At 34.7% G+C, this 24,110-nt stretch overlaps 1 protein-coding gene across 4 annotated transcripts in view; it reads right to left on the bottom strand.

Annotated features, from left to right (window-relative positions):
- The window catches only part of GABA-B-R2 (gamma-aminobutyric acid type B receptor subunit 2), a 374,454-nt gene that overhangs the window by 39,607 nt on the left and 310,737 nt on the right, over positions 1 to 24,110 (bottom strand). For all 4 annotated transcript variants that reach the window (XM_074170501.1, XM_074170500.1, XM_074170499.1 and 1 more), the window contains 2 exons: positions 20,884 to 21,122; positions 20,631 to 20,827 (listed from right to left, as the gene is read on the bottom strand). In XM_074170501.1, coding sequence (XP_074026602.1) covers positions 20,631 to 20,827; positions 20,884 to 21,122 — 436 coding nt within the window. The remainder of the gene's footprint in view (positions 1 to 20,630; positions 20,828 to 20,883; positions 21,123 to 24,110) is intronic.

Below are 24,110 nucleotides of genomic sequence, written 5' to 3' on the forward strand. Positions count from 1 at the left end.
TTAGCGGCTATGCGGAAGAATGTACTAAGTACTGCATAACTTGAAAATGAATTTTTAATTTTCTGTTATTCTAGAATACACTTCTCGTAACCTACACTCAAATGAATGATTTTAAGGGAATATTATCCACAAATCCAGTGGCGTAGTCAGATTTTTATTACAAAATGCTTGCACCACAAATCTCTCACATTACCATATTTTCAGGAGTTATAACTGTAGAACGCATTGAGCTGTTGACTTCGGATTTTCACTGTACAAATTCACTGGTGTTCTACTTGGTGATGACAGTGTTGTCAGATCTCAAATATGTCTATAATCTGAATAAAAATTACAAACAAATACTTTGTTTCCAAAATTGAAGTTGTTGTAACTTCGTTGTTAACAAATATTTTTTAATGGAAATTTGACAGTTTTGATTTATAACGACTACGAATCCAGTGGTGTAGTCAAATTCGAAAACAAAAATTGCCTAATAAACTTTTGCCGTTTTTGACAAACAAAAAAAACCATAGAGTGCCTTGGAAATGAAACTGAAATTGTGAAAGTTAGTGTCAAGATACAGTTTTTCATGCTTAATATTTCAATAAAAAAAATTGAGATTGATTGAAAAATGCACATTCTACAGGGGTGGTTCCATTTTAAATGGGTCACACTGTATATATATATATATATATATATATATATATATATATGATGATGTTGATGTATGATTTTAATTGATTTGAGTTTTGTAAAATATAATTTTTTTTATTTTTATTATTATTGTTATTAATTTTTATGAAAATTTTAATCGGCTAGACTCTTACGTTGAGTTTAAATCCTATACCTCAATGTATAGAGATTTTTCTCAACCTCTCAGATGGATTCAGGCAAAAACACAACAATTACTTACCAAACTTTGATTTTTCTAGTAGATTTCACCTATGGAAAAATTTTGAAAAAGACACAGTTGTTGTCAGGAAATATAGAACAGTTTTAATTGTAAAAGTAAAAATATTTTTGATTCAGAAATATATAAATTTGTCAATTGCCAAAAGAGAAATTTCTTAATTCTAAGAAGGTCCTAAATCTACACCGAACAACGAACTATTCAATATAGAAACATCGAACAAATGTGGTAATTGTCAGTTTATGAATTGCAGGTCACTGTAATTCGGCTGAGTCCAATTTCTAGATTTGATTTCAAGTACTTGTTATTGTCTTATTCAGTTCGTAGGTCTTTTCATTAATATATGTATATATTGTTTATTAATGGTTTAAGTAAATACCTTACTTTCCTCCAACGCTGGTGTATATATGGTGTGATATTTCTGTGAAGCTGGGACTCGTAGATTTCTTACTAGACTTGGCTGAACAGGTATGTTTTTTCACTGACTTTATTATTGCTAATCAGTATTCACGACTATTCAGTTCAATTCTTGATTCATGTACTTTATATAATTCAAATTTTACGGAGAGAAAATTTTAGCGTGACGTCTCTTTCGTTGTCTCAAAAAGAATCTCATTGTTGATAAAACAATTGAAAATTTATTTCGTTCCCCTAGTTACCATCTATCAATTTTCACATATACAAATTTTCGAATTCTTTTTCAGGAAAATTTTCTATCCTACTAATTTAACATTGACTCTTAAATTCAGATACATTTTCATTTTATAGTTTCGTACAAAAATAGATAACCTCAATTTTATGTGAATATAAATATTTTTTGAAAGCGTCACAATAATAAATTTTGAATATTACATCATTCCTAAATAATAACAATTAGTTTATCATTTCTTTTTCGTTTTTTCATCACAGATGTTAATTTTATTTTGTCTGACATTTCTTTCTAACCTATATCAGTTATCAGTTTTTCGTATTTCGATGCGTTTCAATGTAAGAATGTTAATATTTGAATTTTCCCACTCTTATTTGCTTGTTTCCGGTCAAAGCAAAGGTTTCAATATATGTTCAGGGTGTCCTTGTTGTATTTTTGTATCTGAATTCCTTCCTGATGTTTTTTAAAATTCCCATACACTGTTGTGTATATATATATATATATATATATATATATATATATATATATATATATATATATATATATAGAGAGAGCCTTGAGTCACTAAACCAAAAAATTAACAAACGTCTTCAAACCCTTGAACATCAACATCACCTACAAGCCGAACACGAGAATAACAAAAAAACTAAACAGCTATGGAAAAGAAGAAGACAAAAACCTAAACGGAATGTACAGAAAGTGATCCAAAGGTACGACGAGCACAAAAAAGCATACATGAACCCAATAACATATAAATCAAACCTCGCAGCAGACGCCATCCATACAAAACAAATATAACTTTCCCCCGTCCGAAAACATCAAACTCGTAAAACAAGTCAATAAAGGAAACCGTATGAACATCTGGGAAAACCTAAACATCCATAAATTCAAAAGTCATCATTCACTTATCGAAAAGCGAATACAAATCAAAACACAATAAGACCTAACATTCAATATACTCCACAAAAGAATACACATTCCTAGAAACAATGAACCTAAAGAAACACCAACACAAGTACAGGCAGTATAGAAAAGAAGAGACATCCGGATGAAAGGAGAGGACAAATATCTACACTAAGGCGTTCTAACCGTATAAATGAACAAAAAAGAATATAAACCGTTCAGTTTGAGTGGAGCCATGAAGATGATAGCACAGTCTGATATCGAAAGCGCTCACATATAATAATTAGAATTTATTATTAAAACTTCAAATACTTTTTGTGAACAAATATATTCTTTTTTTTTTCATTGGGTAGACATTAGGTGAAGTCTACTAGTAAACGAAATTCAATAAATGATTCTTTGTTTTTAATGCCAAATTTCATCATTTTTCAATGTCAAAATTGAAAATAAGTCGTGCTTTCATCTAACCACATCACTGGATTCGTTATTGAAATGTTTTAGTTCAGTTTTGAAATGGTTTATGTCGAAAATACTTCGAAATGCGTTCTTCATTAAAACAGTTATAAGGAAATGGAATTTGAAATATATGCCATGTGATTATCCCACCAATTCAATTCCACATCTTTTTTCTACTGCTCTACTACTCCACTAGATTCAGCAGGTTTCAGTTTCAGAAAATTCGTGAAATATGTCGTTTAATGTTTGTAATATTTGTTTGTAATAATGATTATTTTTTACATGAGATACTGTGTACGTCACTAAAAACGAAATATATCAAATATCGTTGAGAAACTTAAAAAAAAATTCAAAAACAAGTCGTTTTTGAATTCAATGGTAATATCTTTCTATTATAACTGTAATACCTCACCCCCGTCCCTTCATGACCATCATCATTAGGATTCGAATAGGAAAAGTAATGTGTCACATCATTAGAAATTAATTTTATAAGGAATTCATCCCTGTGGCTGTTTAATACTGAATTTTGATTTTGGCACCCGCTTGTGGAAAAACAACTGTTCTTACTATTCAAGAATCAACAATATCTATTCATTATAACATTAAAATCAACAGTACAAAAATAACATGTCAAAACGCTCACAAGTGCGAACTTGTTTCCTCCTTTTCATAAATGCATCTCCACCCACAAGCGATTTTGGTGAAATTGGTGAAACGTGTGAATCATTGTATTCGTGCCACGTGCCAGTATAAGGATCTCTGCAGAGTGCTGTATAATGTCCGCTGTAGGTAGACCCACTGTGATTCGAAAGTGCATATATATTATAACGACAAAAAGTCACATTTTCTTCTGCATAATTATTCATATCTAACCATCTTTAAATCTTTCTGTTTGAGAAAATCTTTTAAAATGAATGACTAAAATACGGGGAAACTTAAGGATCGATAGAGACTTAGTGCATTTTCTTCTTTCATTGCAACTTGAACACGTCGGTTTTTCATGTCCATCCAAAGTTTTCTCTCTTGTGAAGAAATCCAAGCATTGTGTGAGAACTAAATTGGCCAGTTCTTTGTGGTATGGGGAGTGAAAAATGCCAGAAAGGATCGAAGGTTACAGATGAGTGTTCACAATGTGTGCACTTCATCGTGGATTTTAATTGACCAACGAAATTATCTACAATCATAGAGTTATATGTTCTCAAATAAATCAGCCATGACTCTTGCGCTTTTTTGCTGTCGCTCAATTTTTCTTTATTCATTTCAAATTATGATACTTCTTTTGAAATATGTATATAGTGCATTTCTTCAATACCCCCCGCCTTTTATTTTTTGAACGGGTCAACTCAAAAAATTGAAATTTTGAAGCGAAAATGACAGATGAAACTTTCAAGATGGCGACTGGGCACCATCTGGGAAAAAAATTAAATAAAAAGTGGGGTCTTGTGAAACATCTTTTTGAAGCTCCTGACAAATGCTTCATAACCCTGAAATATAATGTCAATATCTTCAACTACTACAAAATGGCGGAACATTTAATAATTTCCTGAAGACAAACACATCAATAGCGACATTTCTACAAATATTTCTTTTTATCCGCCATATGGCAATTCCAACAACCCGATAAGGTTTGTTAAGTTATATTTTGTTTATAAAAATGACAAAAAATGTCAGTACGACAATGAAAATCATTGTTCAGTTAAAATATTCCCTTTTAGTTTTCGGTTTTACTGGTAGAAAGATAGCTAGTCAACAATCTCTAAAATGGTCAATTCTCGTCCATTGGAAGAAAAAATTGAAAAGATTTTTTATTGTCGGTGCGACGCGTAACTTTCACGATATCGAAAGAATTTTCAATGAACGTTTTCCGAATCGTCCTATCTGTAGAAAATATTTGAGGGAACTTGTATTCAAATTCACAACTATAGATAGTGTACATAACAAATAGCCCCCAGGTCATCCGTCCATTCCGGAAGAACAACAAGTGCAAATAATTGGTGAGATGGTAGTAAATCTTGAACAGTCTACTTATTCCGTTGTGAATGTTTGTGAGGTGTTTCCTTTTACTGCGTGGAGACTTTTGAAGAGAAATAGGTATCTTCCAAACAAAATTAAAATGGTACACTAATTAATTGAATCGAAGAACAAAATTCTGCGAAATAATGGCGGAAACCATTGCAAGACATCCTACCTATCTCCACAATATTTGTTTTAGAGACGAATGTAAATTTTTTTTAAACGGCAATGTTCACAGATAAAATTTCCGTTATTGGAATGACACCAACCCTCACTTTTTCCGTGAAACATATACCCAATATCCAGAAAAAAATGACGATCGGGCAGGAATATTGGAAAACCATATTGTAGGACCATTTTTTACTGATGAAAATTTAACAGGGGAACTGTATTTGAATATGCTGGAAACTACTGTTAACCCTCTCATCACTGAAGTCGTCGAAGCAAATCCTAATGAATTCGATATGTATTCCAACAAGATGTAGCACCACACAACTATTTGGGTACTACTTTTCGTCGAAGTCCTACAGAATAGCCAGCCTGCTCGTCAAATTTGACATCTTTGGGCTTTTTTTAATGGGGGTACCTCATACCATGTAGTTAAATGACAATGTATTCGGGCAATTATTAAAAGTTTTGCCATTTTGTAGTCGTTCAAGATATTGACATTATATTCTAGGATTATGAAGCATTTGTCAGGAGTTTCAAAAAGATGTGTCACAAGACCCCCAGTAGGAGATTTGAGCCGGTTCTAAGCCTCCCCCTACCACTATGACTTATTAATTGCTTTTTTTGTTGTTTAGTAACATCAAGGCGATGTGACCTTGAAGTGTCTGGTGCATGGATCGTTTAGAATTTTTTTCATATGAGATTTTGTGTGTGTGTGTGTGTGTGTGTGTGTGTGTGTGTGTGTGTGTGTGTGTGTGTGTGTGTGTGTGTGTGTGTGTGAGTGGGCATTCGTAGCCATGCGAGGACTTTCGTCCGTACCAGATAGGTCTTGTGAGGAAAGTTTATCATGCGAGGACATACACCCCGTCCTCGCAACCTTTTGACTTCATTTTAGTATTCTACGTTTTATTACGACCTCAGACCTCACCAAACACACCGCTAGGCGTGCAACAATCGATTGATGAACACACTCCTACCTAATTTCTGCATATCCTCCGAGGACACACAAATTCAAAAATTCACACAAATGCCAGTGAGATAGCTGCCTTTGAGAGGACTTAATTTGTGTATCGATACGAGGACATCTTCGTAGATGTGTGTAGATACGAGGACTCTGAATATATTAAAAAGCAAGTGGAATATTTCAAATAACATCACATTTTGTATTGAAGACCTAATTTGTGTGACGATGCGAGGACTTCATTTGAATTTGTGTGAGGATGCGAGTACCTCAAATGAAATGAATTATATGTATTTTTCAGAAGATCGTCAAATTGTGTGTTGGAGTAAAGACATCATTCATGTCGCATTGCGAGGACTTTTGTGTAGGGTGAGAGTTGGGATACGATTCCATCATATTCAAGGCTTTTCCATTTTCATATTTCGCAGTTCTTGAATGTTTTTTATGTCTACTAAAAACTGCTGAAGACTGAATGGTTAATATTTTAGAGGAACATTGTGTGTTTACATCGGGAAAATCTGAGTGGAAGACTTTTTTAGTAGGGACATTGTGTGTTTACATCGGGAAAATCTGAGTGGAAGACTTTTTTAGTAGGGTCCAGCCTCAGGGATGACCAAATAAATAAATTGAAAGATTTTCGGAAGTGGCTAAGTTAGAAAATCGAAAACTGCACTTGGGTTCAAACTTAGGCTCTCACATTTTGCATGCAATATCTTCAGGTCCAACTTTTCACCGTTCTCTAACACTTTGAATTTTCTCTATTCTCTCTGTTCATTTCTGGTAATCTGTTCCACTAAAACCAGGCCTGTCCCTGTAATATCGGGGACTTTTCGTCCGAAAACAATTGGTATGATCATATGTTCTTGTTATGTATTAATGAAAATAAAATTTTTCTATGCTTGTCATAACTTTCTTGAGCAATTCGAATAAACTGTAAGCTACATCAACAAAAAAAATTCACTGGAGATATATACACTTTCAATAATCAATCAGTGATTGAAAACGAAAAAAGCGATGTAATTGATCAAATGTTGAAAAATGACAAACCAAAATCAGTATGATTATTTTTTCACGTGTCAAATGTGACGTTTTTCATATTTTAATCGATAACACTAGTTTATTCTGGCCAGTTGAATCAACACACTCCTATAGTTTTCAATTGAACTTGTTTTGTCAAAAATATATATTTACATGCTACCATCCAAATTGCTAAAATAAATAATCCTTCCAAATATTACTCACTCTTCAAATTTCATCTGATAATTTCTAGTTTTCATCACTCAAGCTCGTTTATTTGGCAAACGCATTCAAACAAACCGAATTAAGATTACGTTCATGTTACGTTACATGTTCAAGAGGTAGCAGAAACGTATGTGACTTTCTGGAACTCCAACCAGCATTTCCCGATATGACTAATAACCAGTCCGTATAGCTGAGGCACCAGCTATACTTGTTGTTTTATACGTGTTGCTCTTCAAACATGACTCAACATCTGGTGGAAGCACCAAACTCTTACCAAGATGCAAAATAAATGAAAACTTCAATCTAGGAGACCACTATTATAATCTTAATGTAGTCATTGTCCACTGTAGATCTGGTGTTGAATCTGGTCATTATTACGCATTGGCCAAACGGACTGGTTTAAGTTTGACGATAGTTATGTCATTAAATATTGTGGCGATATTTAGAATTTATTGAAGCCTACATTTCATTTTATGAAAGAGAGGATATTGGCAGATCAAGATCTTCAGATGAAGTTAGCAGATCAAAATCTCCAGATGATGTGGTACTGCAGGTTTTTCCGGATTTTCCTGCAATTGAAAAAGCAAATGTGCCACGGGAATCAATCAAGTCGCCTCGGAGCACCAATTAATTTTTGTTGTTGTTTCATAATTTGTATTATTTTTGTTTCATTGTTAATTAATAAATAAATTGATGAATGTAGCCGTTATTTCTATGTGGTAGGAAATCATAATGAAGAAATGAGAATTGAAATTTTCTATGTTTTTTACCACTTTTATTTGTAACTAACGTTACTGCAGTTTCGTCCTGAAAGGACGACAATAAAACTAACAATGGTTCATTACCTTGAAAATGTCCTTATAGGACGAAACTGCAATAACGTTAGTTTCAAATAAAAGTGCTAAAAAACAGAAAGTTTCAATTCTCATTTCTTCATTAATTAATATATACTTTTGTTCTCATAAAATCGGTTTTCGTGGAAAATAAAAATTTATCAACAGTGATTACACAGGTGATATACCAATCTTTGTTGCTATAGAAATCTCACGAGTGGACGAAGTACATGACTGGGATTTTTTAATAGCAAATTATCGAAAAAATTATTAACACGAATGTAATTTGGCGTAATTATTTTTTTAACTATTTCGTAAAATGTTGAACAAATATTATGTAATACTTCACAGTGGCCTCAGTGTCATCTTGACAACCAAGTCAATAAATACAATTAATCAACGTGCAAAAATTGTCGCTGTAATTTGCTACTAACCCATTATCGTGGACAAGGACATTGAAAACTACCGATAATTCTGAAAAAACGTTTTTTTTTTTTTAACTGACGGACTCCGAAGGAGGAGGACCATATTTGAAACAACGAAAAAAATAACCGAATGTGGTTTTTTATTAAAAAAAAGGATTTTTCAGAAATATTCGGTTGATTTTCAATGCGCGAATGATATTCGGTAGAAAATTGGAATAATGTACAATGAATTCGCATTATTTAATGTCACTTCTGACTTCTGTTTGAAAAATATCTGTTTTAAAGTCTGTTTTTCCGTTAATCGGCTGTCGCCCCCATACGAACGACAACTCTTTGAAGTTGAGAAACTTGTGCGAGCTAAGGACTAACGAGGTCTTAGCTTTTAACGTATGATTCCTAACACGGAAAGTAAGTATTCGAAAACAACCACAAAAAATATTCAGCTGCATCTGAGCTTTTGTGGTATTACCTCATATGTACGCGACGGTTTGAAAGTCTTGTACAGGGATAGCCATAGGCATAAAACATTTTCAGAACTGATATTTTTCTTGTGTATTTGTTGATTATCCTTGCTTTATTTGAAGGAAGTCAGTTGCGCTGACTAAACTATATTTGTCTATTTGATTCTTGCGTGTCATTATATGTTGTGATTGTCTAGAATAAGTTAGTTGTAAAAGTTATAGCATTGTGTATGCCCAGAACTTTTTCGTAGGGGAGAGTGATGTAATACCTAGCGAAAGCTATGTATGGTAATATAAATTCTAAATTCGGAAAGAGACAGATTTCTTCAATTCAGATTATTTTTAAACGCCGTAACTGTCTCTCATAAAACGTTAAATTATGGCCAAGGGACCGAGAGTGTTAAGATAAACACTATTCATCGGCTTGAAAAGATGCCCAGTCAGAGATAATTATCACGTAACTCGATAAGGCATATACATTTCCCATGAATGGAAAGTTTTGAGAACTCATCGAAATATGTTTTTAAGGACCTAGGTCGTACGGGGAAACGATGAAGAGAAAACGGTTTGAGAAACGCGAGGGGCGGGAGACTCGTGATTTGAATTTGCTGGCTTTTTGAGAGGAAGAAGGGGAGAGGGTTCTGGGAGCTCTTCGCGTAAGGTAGTGGTCTGGGATTGGTGTGAAAGTCTTTGTTTTATGAAGTAGGTCCGCGTTAATTTTGAGGAGGTTCGAAAACTAGGGATTTGAAAGGTTCTCTTGACGGTCAATCAAGGGCGGTAAATTTTGTTTTGGGAGATAGTTTTCCTGGGTGGAATCTAATTTTTTTTATTCTTGAAAACAGGCAGTTAGCGTGATTTTGGGTAGTCTTTTATTCTGAAGCGGAAATCGAGCAGTGTAGTGCAAAAGTTTTAAAATAGGGGACGAGCAGGAAAAAAGGCAGCGGTGAGTTAATTATACATGTTGTGTACTAACCATTCTATGATTTTGGAAAGGAGTTAGCTATAATAAATTTGTATACAGAGTGGACCTAATAATTGCATTATAGATATTTAGCGGTCAGAAATCATCGGCCAAGTTAGAGTATTTCATCACTCTCGTATATTATAGTAATAATTTCCGGCGAAGGCACGAATATTGAGTTTAATTTTTTTTTTTAGATTTATCTATGGTTATTATTCTTCATTTTTTTTTTCTGATTTTTTTTTTATTTATTATTGAATATAGTTTCTTCTGAAGGTTTTAAGCAGGCTTTTATTTCAAAATCTACCATAGTAACCTCGTGGAAAGAAGTGTCTGCGAATTTTCCTTTCAAGATCTTTTCTCTATGCAACTAAAGACCTCCTCCTAGTGCAGGAGGCGAAATTCAAGCCTCTTTCGGACTTGTCTGACATCCAAAATTTGATGTGGAGAAATTCGCATCTGGTGACAGTAGCTGCCAAATTTTATTTGAATAAACCAAACACGAAAATAGCGAAAGGGTTACCAAGACATGATAGACAGTTAATGACGTATTATTTATTGGTGACCCAGCTATGAAATCGTAGATGTTTCAGTGGGATACGTATATATAATAATAATAGTAAAACCGTGCCGGATTAACTACATTATGATACCGTCCAGTTTGACCAACAAACCATTTGTGATAGCTTCCACAGTTCAATTTGTACACTACATTAGATTTCATGTCTTGGGATGTTTTTGTTTGTTTTGTTATGAAAAAATGCTTTCCAACTGTATTTTCATTTGAGAAGGCTACTTTAATTTGATTCGTAATGACTATCATTTCAAGTTTATCAGATAAATTTTCTATTAATGGAATTTTGTGATATTTTGGTTTCACCCCAGTATTTTGGGAAGAGAAACTTTTTTCTCTCATTATTTTTCTAATGAGGGCTTTAAGAAAATTATTTTGTACTAGGTAATTCTCAATTTGAGATTTTTGTTATGGAAATCAGAATTAGAAATGGCAATTGCTCTTGATTTCAAATTCCTTATAATGTTGATTTTACTGTGGAAATGTTTTGAAAAATAATTCAAAAATCTCTCAGAGAAAGTTGGTTTATGATAGCGTCTACCTTTAAAATTTGATTCAAATCTTTAATTATTTTAGTATCAAGAAATGGTAACGAATTTTTTGGGAAAAGAAAGTTTTTGGATTTCTACTACTCCATCCTTGTTTTTTGTATCAAGATGGAGTAGTAGAAAGCCAAAAACTTTCTTTTCCCAAAAAATTAATCACTCCTAAAAATATAACCCCTTCAATTCAGGTAACAAATTGTTTTCTTCCATTTCAAGAGTAAATTTCAGTTTTGGAAGAAAACTATGAAAAGTATCTAATATTTTAGTTTGTTTTTTTTTGGAATAGAAGTAACAATATCATCAACATATCTTTTAAAAAAAGGCAATGAAAATGATAACTTTTTATGCATATATTTTATAGTTCTGCCATGACCAAATCTGCTCAAATGGTTGACATACAATAATTACCCATTACCAACCCAAAAAATTTGTTTGTATATAGTTCCATTGTAACAAAAGTCATTGGAGTCTATACAGAATTCAAAAAACTTCTATGAAAAGTGAAGTTTGATAAGTAGAATACCTAGATAATTTACCCCTTTTTTCACTCTTTTTCTTTCTGTCAATAATCAAAAAACAGACACCACCTTTTCAGAATCACAGATGAAGCCATTCGTTTGTTTCATGTCCCCTTGTGTTGGTGTTCTGTCGAAGTTGTTGCAATTTTTTTTATTTTATTTTTAAATGTATCTTATATGTCTAATGTTTTTTAAAATAGTTATATCAACACGGAGAAACTACTTTTCGGTGAGTAATTGAAATGATACTTATCGTATAAGTTTTGTGGGAGGTATGTTTATGAAACAACATCGTTATAGAGCCCTGAAGAAGAATTTAATTGAATTCGAAACGGCAAGAAAACAATTATTTCTTTGAGAAAAAATTGATCCTGTTACCCAACCAACCATTCTTCAGATATATTATTAATGTTTATTATTATATTTCATTTATTTTGAGTATGTCTCTTTTTACTGATACCGGTAAATCTGAAAAGGGTAAGGGAATATCCTGCAAGACGTGGTGTTGGTGCAGGGATCAGAGCTACCAGAGAATATCGTGGACTCCTAACGGAATTCCTTGTAGAACCCTCACTTAGCCCCGTTCCTGAAGAAGCTGTGATGGTGACGAGTCCAAGACCTGGATGTAGCAGAATGGAGGATGTTCGTTCATCCACTCCCTCTTCTGAAATGAGCAGCACCAACAAAGATGCGGAGAAGGGTTCAAAGAGTACCAATAAGAGAGTGGCAGCGAGCGATAGTGATGATGAGTTTGCTGCCCCCCAACCGACTAAGAAGAGGGTGTCCGCTGCCAAGTCGAAGCAGGTGGAGCCGAAGGTGAAACCAAAGCAGTTGGAACTGCAGAAATATATGAAAATATGGGATGAGAGGAATCCTTATCGGCAGCCGCCGATGACCTCGACCCTTATACGTTGGATACCACCGTTTCAAAGTCAAAGACGGTCAAGACGAAAGAACAGCCACCGACGGTCGCAGATACCATCTACTGCATTAAACATTGAGCCAACCATCACCACGACATCTTTAGAGACCACAACCGGGCCGCATAACCTACCAAAAGCCGGATCCATAGTACCTTCGCCACCGATGCCTGTGCCAACTGTTCATGGGGCAACTTCCGGCCTATCCTCTGGCAGCGAGGTGGAGTTACCGATACCGCAGAGGAGCTGCAAGTTAGTCGACGACGTGCTCGAACTCGGTAGAATATGCTGAGAGAAGAAGACAAAGCTACTGGTGATCCGGGGCAGCGACAAGAGATTGGCAGAGATTCAATTTTATACAACTTTGTTCATCACAAATTTTCTCGTGAAGTCAAAAATAAATGTGATAATACAATGACAAAATTTCACCCCACCCTTCCTCAAAAAATATTGATTTTATGAAAAAAATTATAGGAATCAAAATTGTTGAGAATTAATTTTATACAACTTTTGTCATAACTATTTTTCATATAAAATTGAAAATAGACAAGTTATTTAATAAAAAATGTATATTTTTAGCCGTAATCCGGTTTTATATGCTAATGAAAGACGACACTGCGGAGAAAAGCGAAATTCAAGCTACAGCTGCGATTTTTTTGGAATTCACCTCGATGCGCTCTCATGTACTGAATGACGACGTTCACGATCACAACTCGTCTTTTATATGATTCTGTTGTGGTTGTGGTAGCGCCCCACCCTACTCTCATTGTGACGTGGTTCAAGGGTGTGACGTAGGTGAAGGTCATTCAAGGTCGAATTCAAAACACATCTTCAAGTCACCTTGTCGACATCATGTGACGTATGCAGAAGTCATTTCAAAGTCAAAATAACCACATGAATCAATGAAGGTCGTGAAAATATGGAAAGTGAATGATGGTCATTCAAGGTTAAATCCAAGACACAACCTCAAAGTTACATTGACCGCGTCACCTTCTGACGTAGTTCAAGGACGTGACGTAGTTGAAGGTCGTTCAAGGTCGAACTCAAAAGATTTTTTCAAAGTCATCTTGTCGACTTCATTTGACGTATGTAGAAGTCATTTTAATGTTAATGTGACCCGAAACAGACTAAAATCTCAAGGTCAACTCCCAAGGTTATGCGACTTTAAAAATTGTTCGAAATAGCTGTGAAAATATAAAGTGAGAATGAAAGTCATTCAAAGTCAAATCCAAAACACTACCTCAAAGTCGCCTTGTCCGCGTTACCTTATGACGTAGTTCAAGGGTGTAACGTAGGCGAAGGACGTTCAAGGTCGAACTCAAAACACTTCTTCTTGTCGACATCGTGTGACGTATGAAGAGGTCATTTCAAAATTGAAAGTATCTTCGAAATAGCCACGTTGATCAATGAAGGTTGCGAAAATATAGAGAGTGAATGAAGGTCATTCAAGGTTAAAACAAAAACACTAGCTCAAAGTCACCTTGTCCTTGTTACCTTGTGACGTACGTCAAGGGTGTGCCGTAGGTGAAGGTCATTCAAGGTCGAATTCAAAACACATCTTCAAAGTCACCTTGTCGACATCATGTGACGTATGTAGAGGTCATTTCAAAGTCAAAATGACTACATGAATCAATGAAGGTCGTGAAAATATGGGAAGTGAATGAAGGTCATTCAAGGTCAAATCAAAAACACTACCTCAAAGTCACATTGACCGCGTCACCTTCTGACGTTCAGGTCGTTCAAAGTCAAACTCAAAAGACTTCTTCAAAGTCACCTTGTCGACATCGGGTGACGTATGTAGAGGTCATTTCAAAATTGAAAGTTGCTTCGAAATAGCCACGTTGTTCAATGAAGGTTGTGAAAATATAGAGAGTGAATGAAGGTCATTCAAGGTTAAAGCAAAAACACTAGCTCAAAGTCGCCTTGTCCTTGTTACCTTGTGACGTATGTCAAGGGTGTGACGTAGATCACGGTCGATGCCAACTCGATGCGTCGACCATAGGCGCTCCCCCACCACCACCACCACCAATTATAACTCGATGTGTTGACAGAAGGCGATACAAGCAAATAGTGGTCGTTGAAACTTCACGGAGTGCAGACGTGTACACTCTCTGTCACGATGGGTATCATCCAAACTGGTGAAGAAGGACCGCTCATCAGTCGGTGGATCTTCGTGGTATGCAGACGTGTGTTTATTCTGTACAAACTGGTACAGAATACATATGAAGGACAATATCAAACCCTGACTTTAGCATGTATGCAATTTAGTTCCCTAATCTCAAAGTTGAATTCCATGTTCAAAGTCATGTTTCATGAACATAACTGAAGGACGTCAACCCTGTACCGTGCATTCTCACACACCAACCAAATGTAATTACGTCATTATGTCACACAGACACACCTGATATCATTCTTTTTATACAAGTTATCATTATCATATTGCATTATATTTAATTCTAAAAAAGAATCTTAGTAATTACTATAATAAAATAAACGATTTTCTTTTATGCAGAATAAACACAACAAGCAAAGATCACGTGGCTATAACTTGTTAGATTATATGATTTTGAAGGATGAGGGTTTTTTGGACAAACTTAGGTGCTATGGCTTGTTGGATCATTTTTGTGTATGGCTCTCCAACTTCCTGAAAGAACGTTTCCTGCAAGTGGCCGTCGATGGATACCTCTCGAATACCTCACCATCATCGCTGGTGTTCCCCAGGGATCCATATTGTCGTCTACAACAAAAAGCAAGAACCCAATATATTGCTTTGCTGACGACAGCACACTTGTCTCATCATTTCAGGACATCGGCTGCGAATGCACATCTTCACCGGCAGCAGGAGGTTGCATATCTCATTGAGGAAAGTAACCAGGTTTAAATCAATGCAACGAAAACCCAGGTATCGGTTTTCTCCAAAAAGGTAAATGTCTCCGAACCGGATATAATAATGTTAGGACAGACAATTCCGCTTTCTGCTTTGATAAGTTTGTTGGGGTTAAAATGGAACACTGTTGTGAACCATAACACTGTACACACCTCAGCAACTGTTTATGCTTTATAAAGCTCAGATCAGTCCTCACAAAATCTGATAGGAAAAAAATTCTAAACGATCCATGCACCAGACACTTCAAGGTCACATCGCCTTGATGTTACTGAACAAAAAAAAGCAATTAATACGTCATAGTGGTGGGGGGAGGCTTAGAACCGGCTCAAATCTCCTACTACCCCCCTTTCCATTTAATTTTTTTCCCAAATGACGCTCAGTCGCTATATTGAAATTTTTTTTGACAATTTCACTTATAAATGAAGTACTCATGCATTAGTTTCATTATCCCAAATCTCAATTATTTGAGTTGACCCGTTCAAAAAATAAAAGGGGGAACATTAAAAAATGCCCTGTATAAGTAAGGTTCGAAACGTTGTCTGATCTGTATGAGTATTTCTGGAATTACTTGATGACATCGGTTCTGCTGCAAGATAGCGCCAAAATGAAAGTTTACGTAGCAAACAGTTACATGGGTGAATTCCTGATAAAATTATCAAATTACTGATGTGTCACGCGTTGTGCCTTTTTTCTTCAATTTCTAAGGATGATGATGAATAAGGGTTGTGAAAGAGGCATGATAGTTGAGATTATAATAGAAAGATGCCCACCTTTATTGAAATTTCATGAATGAACAGATTTCGATGAAATTGTGGACAATGATAATCCAAAACACAGTGAATGTAGTGGAGGTCAGAATTTTGAAGGAAATTCCAAAATTAAATTATTGGGATAATTAATCGGATTTTTTTTTTATTTCTTCACCTTTCGTAACTTTTTTAACGACGATCCCATTTCGTCATAATTTCGACATAAATGATTTCAAAACTATATGAATCAACTGGATCAGATTTTTTCGAAAAGAATCGCTTATATTTTTTGATTTTTGACAATAAATATTGCTGAATTGTAGTTGTGTAATCAAATTGTTAAAATTTATTCTACAGTCTATCTAAAAGCTTCATCCTACACTAATGCCATAACACCTAGTTTTCGAACACAAACCACTCACGTCAACAAGACAACTGTTTTTTTATTGGATAGCTTATGTTCAATTCAATAAACTATGTAAACTATTTATTTCATTGCATTATTCCTTAAATGATACTAATTCAGCTTTTATAATGTATGACCGGCATGCTATAAGTCTATTAAGTTTCCAGGAGCACAGTAAAGACAATCACGAAACAATTGACTACTATGCAATATATATATATATATATATATATATATATATATATATATATATATATATATATATATATACTCATCTTTACGCTTGGCTGCATCGCGCTGATGAGGCCAATAGCCAGAAACACGTGTCCGCGGTTTGCCCCCTTTTTTGGAGCGTCATGTCCACTAATTGTTAAATTAACAGACTTAGCACTCAAGAAGGTGGAAAACCATAGACACGTGTTTCGGGCTTTTGTCCCGTCATCAGTATGGTGGAGCCAAGTATGAGGATGGGCAACACTTGGTTACCGAAAGGAAGAACTACAAATGCACGGAGCCACCAGCAGGAGCCAGCCGCACAATTGTGGTTTCAGTTAATAGATCTAGTGTTTACAAGAAAACTACTAAAATCACCACGGAGGCAGCTATAGAAACCTGCTTGACATCCGGGTCCAGGAAATAATACAAATAAGGTTATTGGGTCTTGATATAGATACAGAAGTTAATTAACAGACATAGCACTCAAGAAGGTGGCAAACCAAGTGTTGCCCATCCTTATTCTTGGCTGCACCATACTGATGATGGGCCAAAAGCCCGAAACACGTGTCTATGTTTTGCCACATTCTTGAGTGCTATGTCTGTTAATTAACTTCGGTATCTATATCAAGACACTCAATAACCTTCTTATTTATTTATATTTATATATATATATATATATATATATATATATATATATATATATATATTCAAGAATTGACACCGAAATTAATCAATGTATTCCGAAATAATAACCTCAAAATATCTAAAACAAATGTCACTTCTATATCTAAATTATACAGTAAAGTAAAAGCTTCAATTTCAAATAAACAAAAATCCAATTTAGTATACAAAATTTCTTGTATGGATTGTTCTAAAACATATATAGGACAAACATCTAGACCTCTAAGTAGTCGCATCACTTCCCATAAGAGCGACTGTAGACGAAATGTTAATTCTTGTGCATTAACAGAACATGTTAATTCGGAGGATCATAAAATGAATTTTGAAAATCCAAATATTTTAGATAGAGAAACCAATACAACGAAAAGAATATTTTTGGAAATGATACATATTAATAACGAAGAAAATTCAATGAATAAACGAACTGATATTGATAGTCTCAGCAAAATTTACACGTACCTACTGAAATATGATAAAGAAAATAAAAAATCTAGTAATTCGAGTATCATTCAGAATTTTCCCACTTGACATTGTCAGCCAAAATTTTTATTAACTGTCATTTATTAATGTTTTTCTATCTGTTTTTGAACCATTTTATATTTTATTCTCACGTTAGTAAGTTCTCCATATTTATATATTTTTTACAAGATATATAATCTTATTATTGTAGTTGCCCAGCTATTGACTGCAACCTCACGAATTAAATCGATATATATCGATATATATATATATATATATATATATATATATATATATATATATATATATATATATATATATATATATATATATATATATATATATATATCAGTACCGGGCAGGCGATCCTCGATTGAAGACAAAATGAGAAAAACCAAGAAAGTACTTGATAAAAATAGCTGCGAATACGCAAGCGAAACATAAGTGGAACCACCTATTGGTGTGACACCCAAGTCAACTTGACAAGTTTTTATGTCAGTGTTGGTGGTTTGACCAATCAACCGACAACTGCGGTAGCAGAAATTTGGGAAGCTAACCTGAAATGCCATCAGAAAACAAATCCACATGTTTCTAGAAATGATATGGAATCTATATAGATATATATATATATATATATATATATATATATATATATATATATATATATATATATATATATCTATATATATATATATATATATATATATATATACATATATTATATATATATATATATATATATATACATATATATATATATATATATATATATATATATATATATATATATATATATATATATATATATATATATATATATATACAGTGCTAGTCAAAAGTCCCCTCCCCCCCTCGTATCTTTTGAACGGGTATACTTCTAATAATGAAATTTGGAGGGTGGAAATAAACGGATGTAGGCTTCTTAACTGGTCATAACAGGTGACGCAATAGTCATAAATGACGTCACAAGGTCACTGTGACCAAAAATTTTAAATGGGACCCTATGGCAAGTGACAGCTCGTTTGAAAGGTATTGAAAATACCTATTCAGTCATACCAATTTTGTTTGGGTTTCGGCTGATTTTGATTGATAAATTGAAGAAATACGAAAATTATAGTTTCGCATTTAATTAATAAAGATTTAAGAACCAGTTCTTATAATGAGTGTTCAAAATGTGCTCCATCTACTTCCTGGCAGTACTGCATCCTATTGCTAAACTCTTGTCGTACTCGTCCCAGTGTGTCAGCGGAAATTGCCCTACATTCTTCAACAATTCGTTGTTTCAGAATGGCAATACTGTCAGGTGCTGTAGCGTAAACCTTAGATTCCAAGTACCCCCATAGAAAAAAATCTAATGGTGTAAGGTCCGGTGACCGAGCTGGCCATTCGATCGAACCTCGTCGTCCAATCCATCTACCACGATATTCTTCATCTAAGTAACGTCTTACTGCACCGTAATAGTGTGCAGGAGCAGCATCTTGTTGAAACGTTATTTCCAAGTTGTCGAATTCATCTGGATTATCTTCTAGAATTTCAAGAATTAACGCTTCAATATCAGTTTGTAACATCTCCAGATACAATTCACCGGTTAAGTTAGCATTGAGAAAAAGAGGCCCAACTATGTGGTTTCCCAAAATACCTGCCCAAACATTTACTTTTTCTGGAAATTGAGTATGTTTTTCACGAAAGATGTGAGGATTTGTGTCACTCCAATACCTCACATTTTGAGTGTTAAAATTTCCATTGAGAAAGAAAGTACTTTCGTCACTAAAATAAATTGTCTGTATGTAGCCTGGTTGTTGGTTCATTTTATCGGACATAGTTTCACAGAATTCTAGTCTTCGGTCGGGGTCATCATCTGAAAGTTGGTGCACCATTTTTAATTTGTATGGATGAAATTTGTTTCTAGCCAACACCCTATGTACTGTCCTTTGACTGACTTCACAGATAGGCGCAACTTGGGCTGTGGAAGAAGTAGGATTCACTACCATTTCTCCAAGTATGTCAATTTTTTTGTCATCACTAATTGTTGGTCGACCAGATCGTTTGGCATCTTGAACACTACCTGATGCTTCAAACTTCCGAAGAAGCTCCCTCAAATAAACCCTCGATATAGGGCGATCGGGGTACCTCTCATTAAACAGTCGTTCAGCTGCATGGAAATTGTTTCTACATTCACCAATTATTAAGATAACTGCTACTTTGTCGGCTACAGTACGTACCATTTTGCCTATGTAAACACTTAAACGTCTCGTTAAACAATAGCTTAGGTAAATTTTCAAGGTATAAACACTTTTGACAAGTAGATAATTCAAACACGTCAACCTTTTTGACAATGAACCAGAGGCGTACTTTAAAATCTTTATTAATTAAATGCGAAACAATAATTTTCGTATTTCTTCAATTTATCAATCAAAATCAGCCGAAACCCAAACAAAATTGGTATAACTGAATAGGTATTTTCAATACCTTTCAAACGAGCTGTCACTTGCCATAAGGTCCCATTTAAAATTTTTGGTCACAGTAGCCTTGTGACGTCATTTATGACTATTGCGTCACCTGTTATGACCAGTTAAAAAGCCTACATCCGTTTATTTCCACCCTCCAAATTTCATTATTATAAGTATACCCGTTCCAAAGATACGAGGGGGGGAGGGGACTTTTGACTAGCACTGTATATATGTGTGTGTGTGTGTGTGTTGTATTAGTCTTACTTTTGACTATCGGTGTGTTGTAGGGAAGTATAATCCTGGGAGCTTAGACTACATAATGAGGTGATATCACTAGTTTCTGTTGCACTGTGAGGTTCTTTTCGTATAAGTGGTACTGATAGCCTATTCGTTTCACTCAAAGAATCGGCTCTTGAATCGAGAATTTCCTTAGCTTCATTTCCTAATCTCCTCACCAGCATCTTTGAAACAAAAGAAAAAATCCTATCTCTGCATAAGACATTCATTAGATTTCTACCTGTAGTTCAGATTCTTTGTCCAGTAACGTTTTTCTATACTTGGAATTCAAACCTTTCACGTCCTTCAGTTTGGTTTCGAGTTCGGACACACTTGAATCTCTGCGGGTTTTAGACATGGGCCTCAAAGTTGGTCGAAATCTTTTATCAACCGGACCTCCTGGATTTCGCCTCAATTCAAGCATTTTTGGAACAAAAACTAACCATAGAGTCGCTGTTGTGCAAAACATCACAAATACTCCTGAAACACAATTATTATTACTACACTGCTATCCATCAAAGAACCAACAAAAGATATTTATTTGCAAACACATAATCGATTGAAATATAACTTATACAGGGTGTAAATCAAGTAATCACTTTAGTTTCGAAAAGTGATTTCTTGATAGCAGTAATAAAAGGCTTGTAATGATGTAATTTGCTTTGACATAGTTGAACAACTAAACAAATTCAATTATAAGTGGTCTCGTAAGAGTTTTGTTGTATCGTGATTGGTTTTCGAGAAAAAAAAATAGAACTAGAAATACAGTTAATTCTCTTAATGATTGGAAATCTGGATAGTACCGTGGAAAGCAAGTTGATTCAAAAACAAGTTTTGACACTTCATTCGTTAGCAATTCAACAGTATAGAAACATTAAAATTCGTATGTTTTCACAATGATCTGAAATTGGTAAAATGATATAAAGTTTTGCGACGAAACTGAAACGGAATATCAACAATTGCTCGACTATAGTGAAACCAGAGGGCTTGCGCTCATGCCTACTTTGGAAAGGGTTATGAATCAGTCATTGAAAAACTACTGAATTTTTTTTGACGATACCACATCCGAATTGTGGCTTTATTTTTTACACGCTCAGCCAGCAAATTTTCATTAAGCTGTATTGAAACTTGAAGGTCAGACTGTATCGGAAATTGATGCTGCAATAGAAATCAACTAAAAGACAATTTGACTCAGACGCAGACCAATCAGTTTTTTCCATTTACTGTCAGTATTTAATGGTGAAATTGAAAGACAATGGTACCGACATACATGGAGATTTTGTGGAAAGGACAGCCATATAACTTTATGAAATAGGTCATGAATATTTGGAGCAGTGGACTTGCTTTTTCATCAAAAAAATGGAGATATTTCATTGGGCAGATTTAAAAAAGGCCCCTGCATGAAAAGACGTTCGCAAATCTCTGGATGAAAAGGAGTATATTGACTGTAATAAAGATACGTGTATTTAATGAATTTTTATCGATTTGTAACTACATTACATTTCAGAAAGTAACTGAATTGAATAATCCGAATGTTTTCACGGAAACTCGTTGGGTGGAAGTATTCAAACATTTGCAAGCCAACAATTTCAAGCATGAGTTAAGGAACGACCGTTCCCACGGATTGCTGCTCTCACAGAAACATGATCTGCTGACAGCGGTTTTCCAAGAAATCCTTATTTGGACTTGCGAGGCGATGTTCATCAGTTAACGTTTTTTTTTTTAATCATTCTATTTGTAACTCTTGATAGAGTAAGTCGTTTTCAATTGTAAATTTATAAAATAATTTTTTTAAAAACACAATTCTCCGTTCAAAGTATTTAACTGGCGCAGTCGGTAGGATTTGTGCAGTGCGTTAAAAATAATTTTTCGCGACTTGGAGTGTCTACTTCTTAAGCACAAATTCGAAAAATCGTGATCCATCGAGGATTGTACCGGACGGACCAAAAAACGACCCTACTTCTGGAGGCTTCAAAGAATCATTGGAGGAGGAACTGATGACTACAAGATTTTGGACCACCAAAATAACTGTAAGTGCCAAATTTCCTTTTCGCCTTTACTGAACCCTCTGCATAAGGATTTCGGTGAAGATAATTTAGGGCAGTTCATTGTGTTAGGGAGTGCGTTAGAATCAGAGCTCCGTACAGCCCTGGACGTTATCTTGTTGGGAGTACTGGATGGGACAGCCCTGAATATCACCTGATAGGTTTACATAAGAGGATGATACATTCCTTTGTGGGTTGAAATATGTTTAAGTGGGGCAGTCTGAAACTGACATTGTTGTTGAATAGACTAATAAATGTTATAAAGTTGGTGGTGTTATAAGTGTTTCAATATCGTTGTTAGCCAGTGAGGCATTCCTAACATCTCAGAAGTGGGATCTACGTCGTTTTTTTTTTTTCTTACGCTCCACGTTGAATGTTTGAAGATGGCAAGACGGCGATCAACAAAACGCCGTAGGAGGTCGAGTTCCTCAGAATCTTCATCTTCATCAAGTTCTGAAGAGTCGTCTAGCAGCAGTGAACGCAAACGACGAGCACATAGAGAGAAATCGGGTAAACGTAAAGGTCGGAGGTCCAGGGTAAGAAGCACCTATTTTGATTTTTGTGAAAGAGGTGAGTCGAAAAATGTTTCTACAATTTGTGAATTTGACCCAAAGTCTGATTCGGTTAGAGACTGGATAAGTATTGTGGATCAACATGCAACATGTTTTAAATGGGACGATAATACAACAAAAACTATTGCTTTGAGTAAACTTGGAAATACTGCATCACAATGGTTTCAAACTTATATTCAAACGGAAATCGGTTGGGCGAATTATTCGTGGGCTAAATGGAAAAAAATTCTTTCTACCACATTTCAGTCTGTTAGGAACACCCATAAATTTTTTGTGGAAGTTGCGAATCACAAACCATTTGAGGGGGAATTATTATACAGTTTTCATTTCGATCACCTAGCTAAAATAGAAGCATTGAAAGCGAATTTTTCAGACGCTGATAAAGTGTCACTCATTGTTGGCGCAATCGGGGATGACACGGTTGCGTCGGCTGTGAGAGCAGCTAATATTACAGATCTCAATCTTTTAGCAAGTTATTTGAGGGACAGAACATATTCTGAGTCAGGGCCAAGTCACAAACAAATATATAACAATACTTCAAATATCAAATTAGAACAGCCAAAACCTACTGGGAAGAATGATAAAAATTTAAAAATACAAAGCACTCAAATTAAATGCTTTCATTGTACTAAACGGGGACACAAAAGAAGCGAGTATAAAAGTTATAATATGAGGAAGTGCAATTTTTGTCATAGAAAAGGTCATATCGAAGCCGATTGTTACTCACAAAAAAGACAGACCGAGGTAAAATCAGAGAAGTTCATAGAAAAACCACAAAAAATTAATGTGATCGAGAGTTCCAATAAAGATAAATTCTATCGAAAAATTAAAATCAATGACACTTCCCTTTT

The sequence above is a fragment of the Leptinotarsa decemlineata genome, unplaced genomic scaffold (assembly GCF_025532065.1).
Source record: "Leptinotarsa decemlineata unplaced genomic scaffold, Ldec_3_MD MMD2_P_RNA_scaffold_9, whole genome shotgun sequence".
NCBI classification, from domain to species: Eukaryota; Metazoa; Arthropoda; class Insecta; order Coleoptera; family Chrysomelidae; genus Leptinotarsa; species Leptinotarsa decemlineata.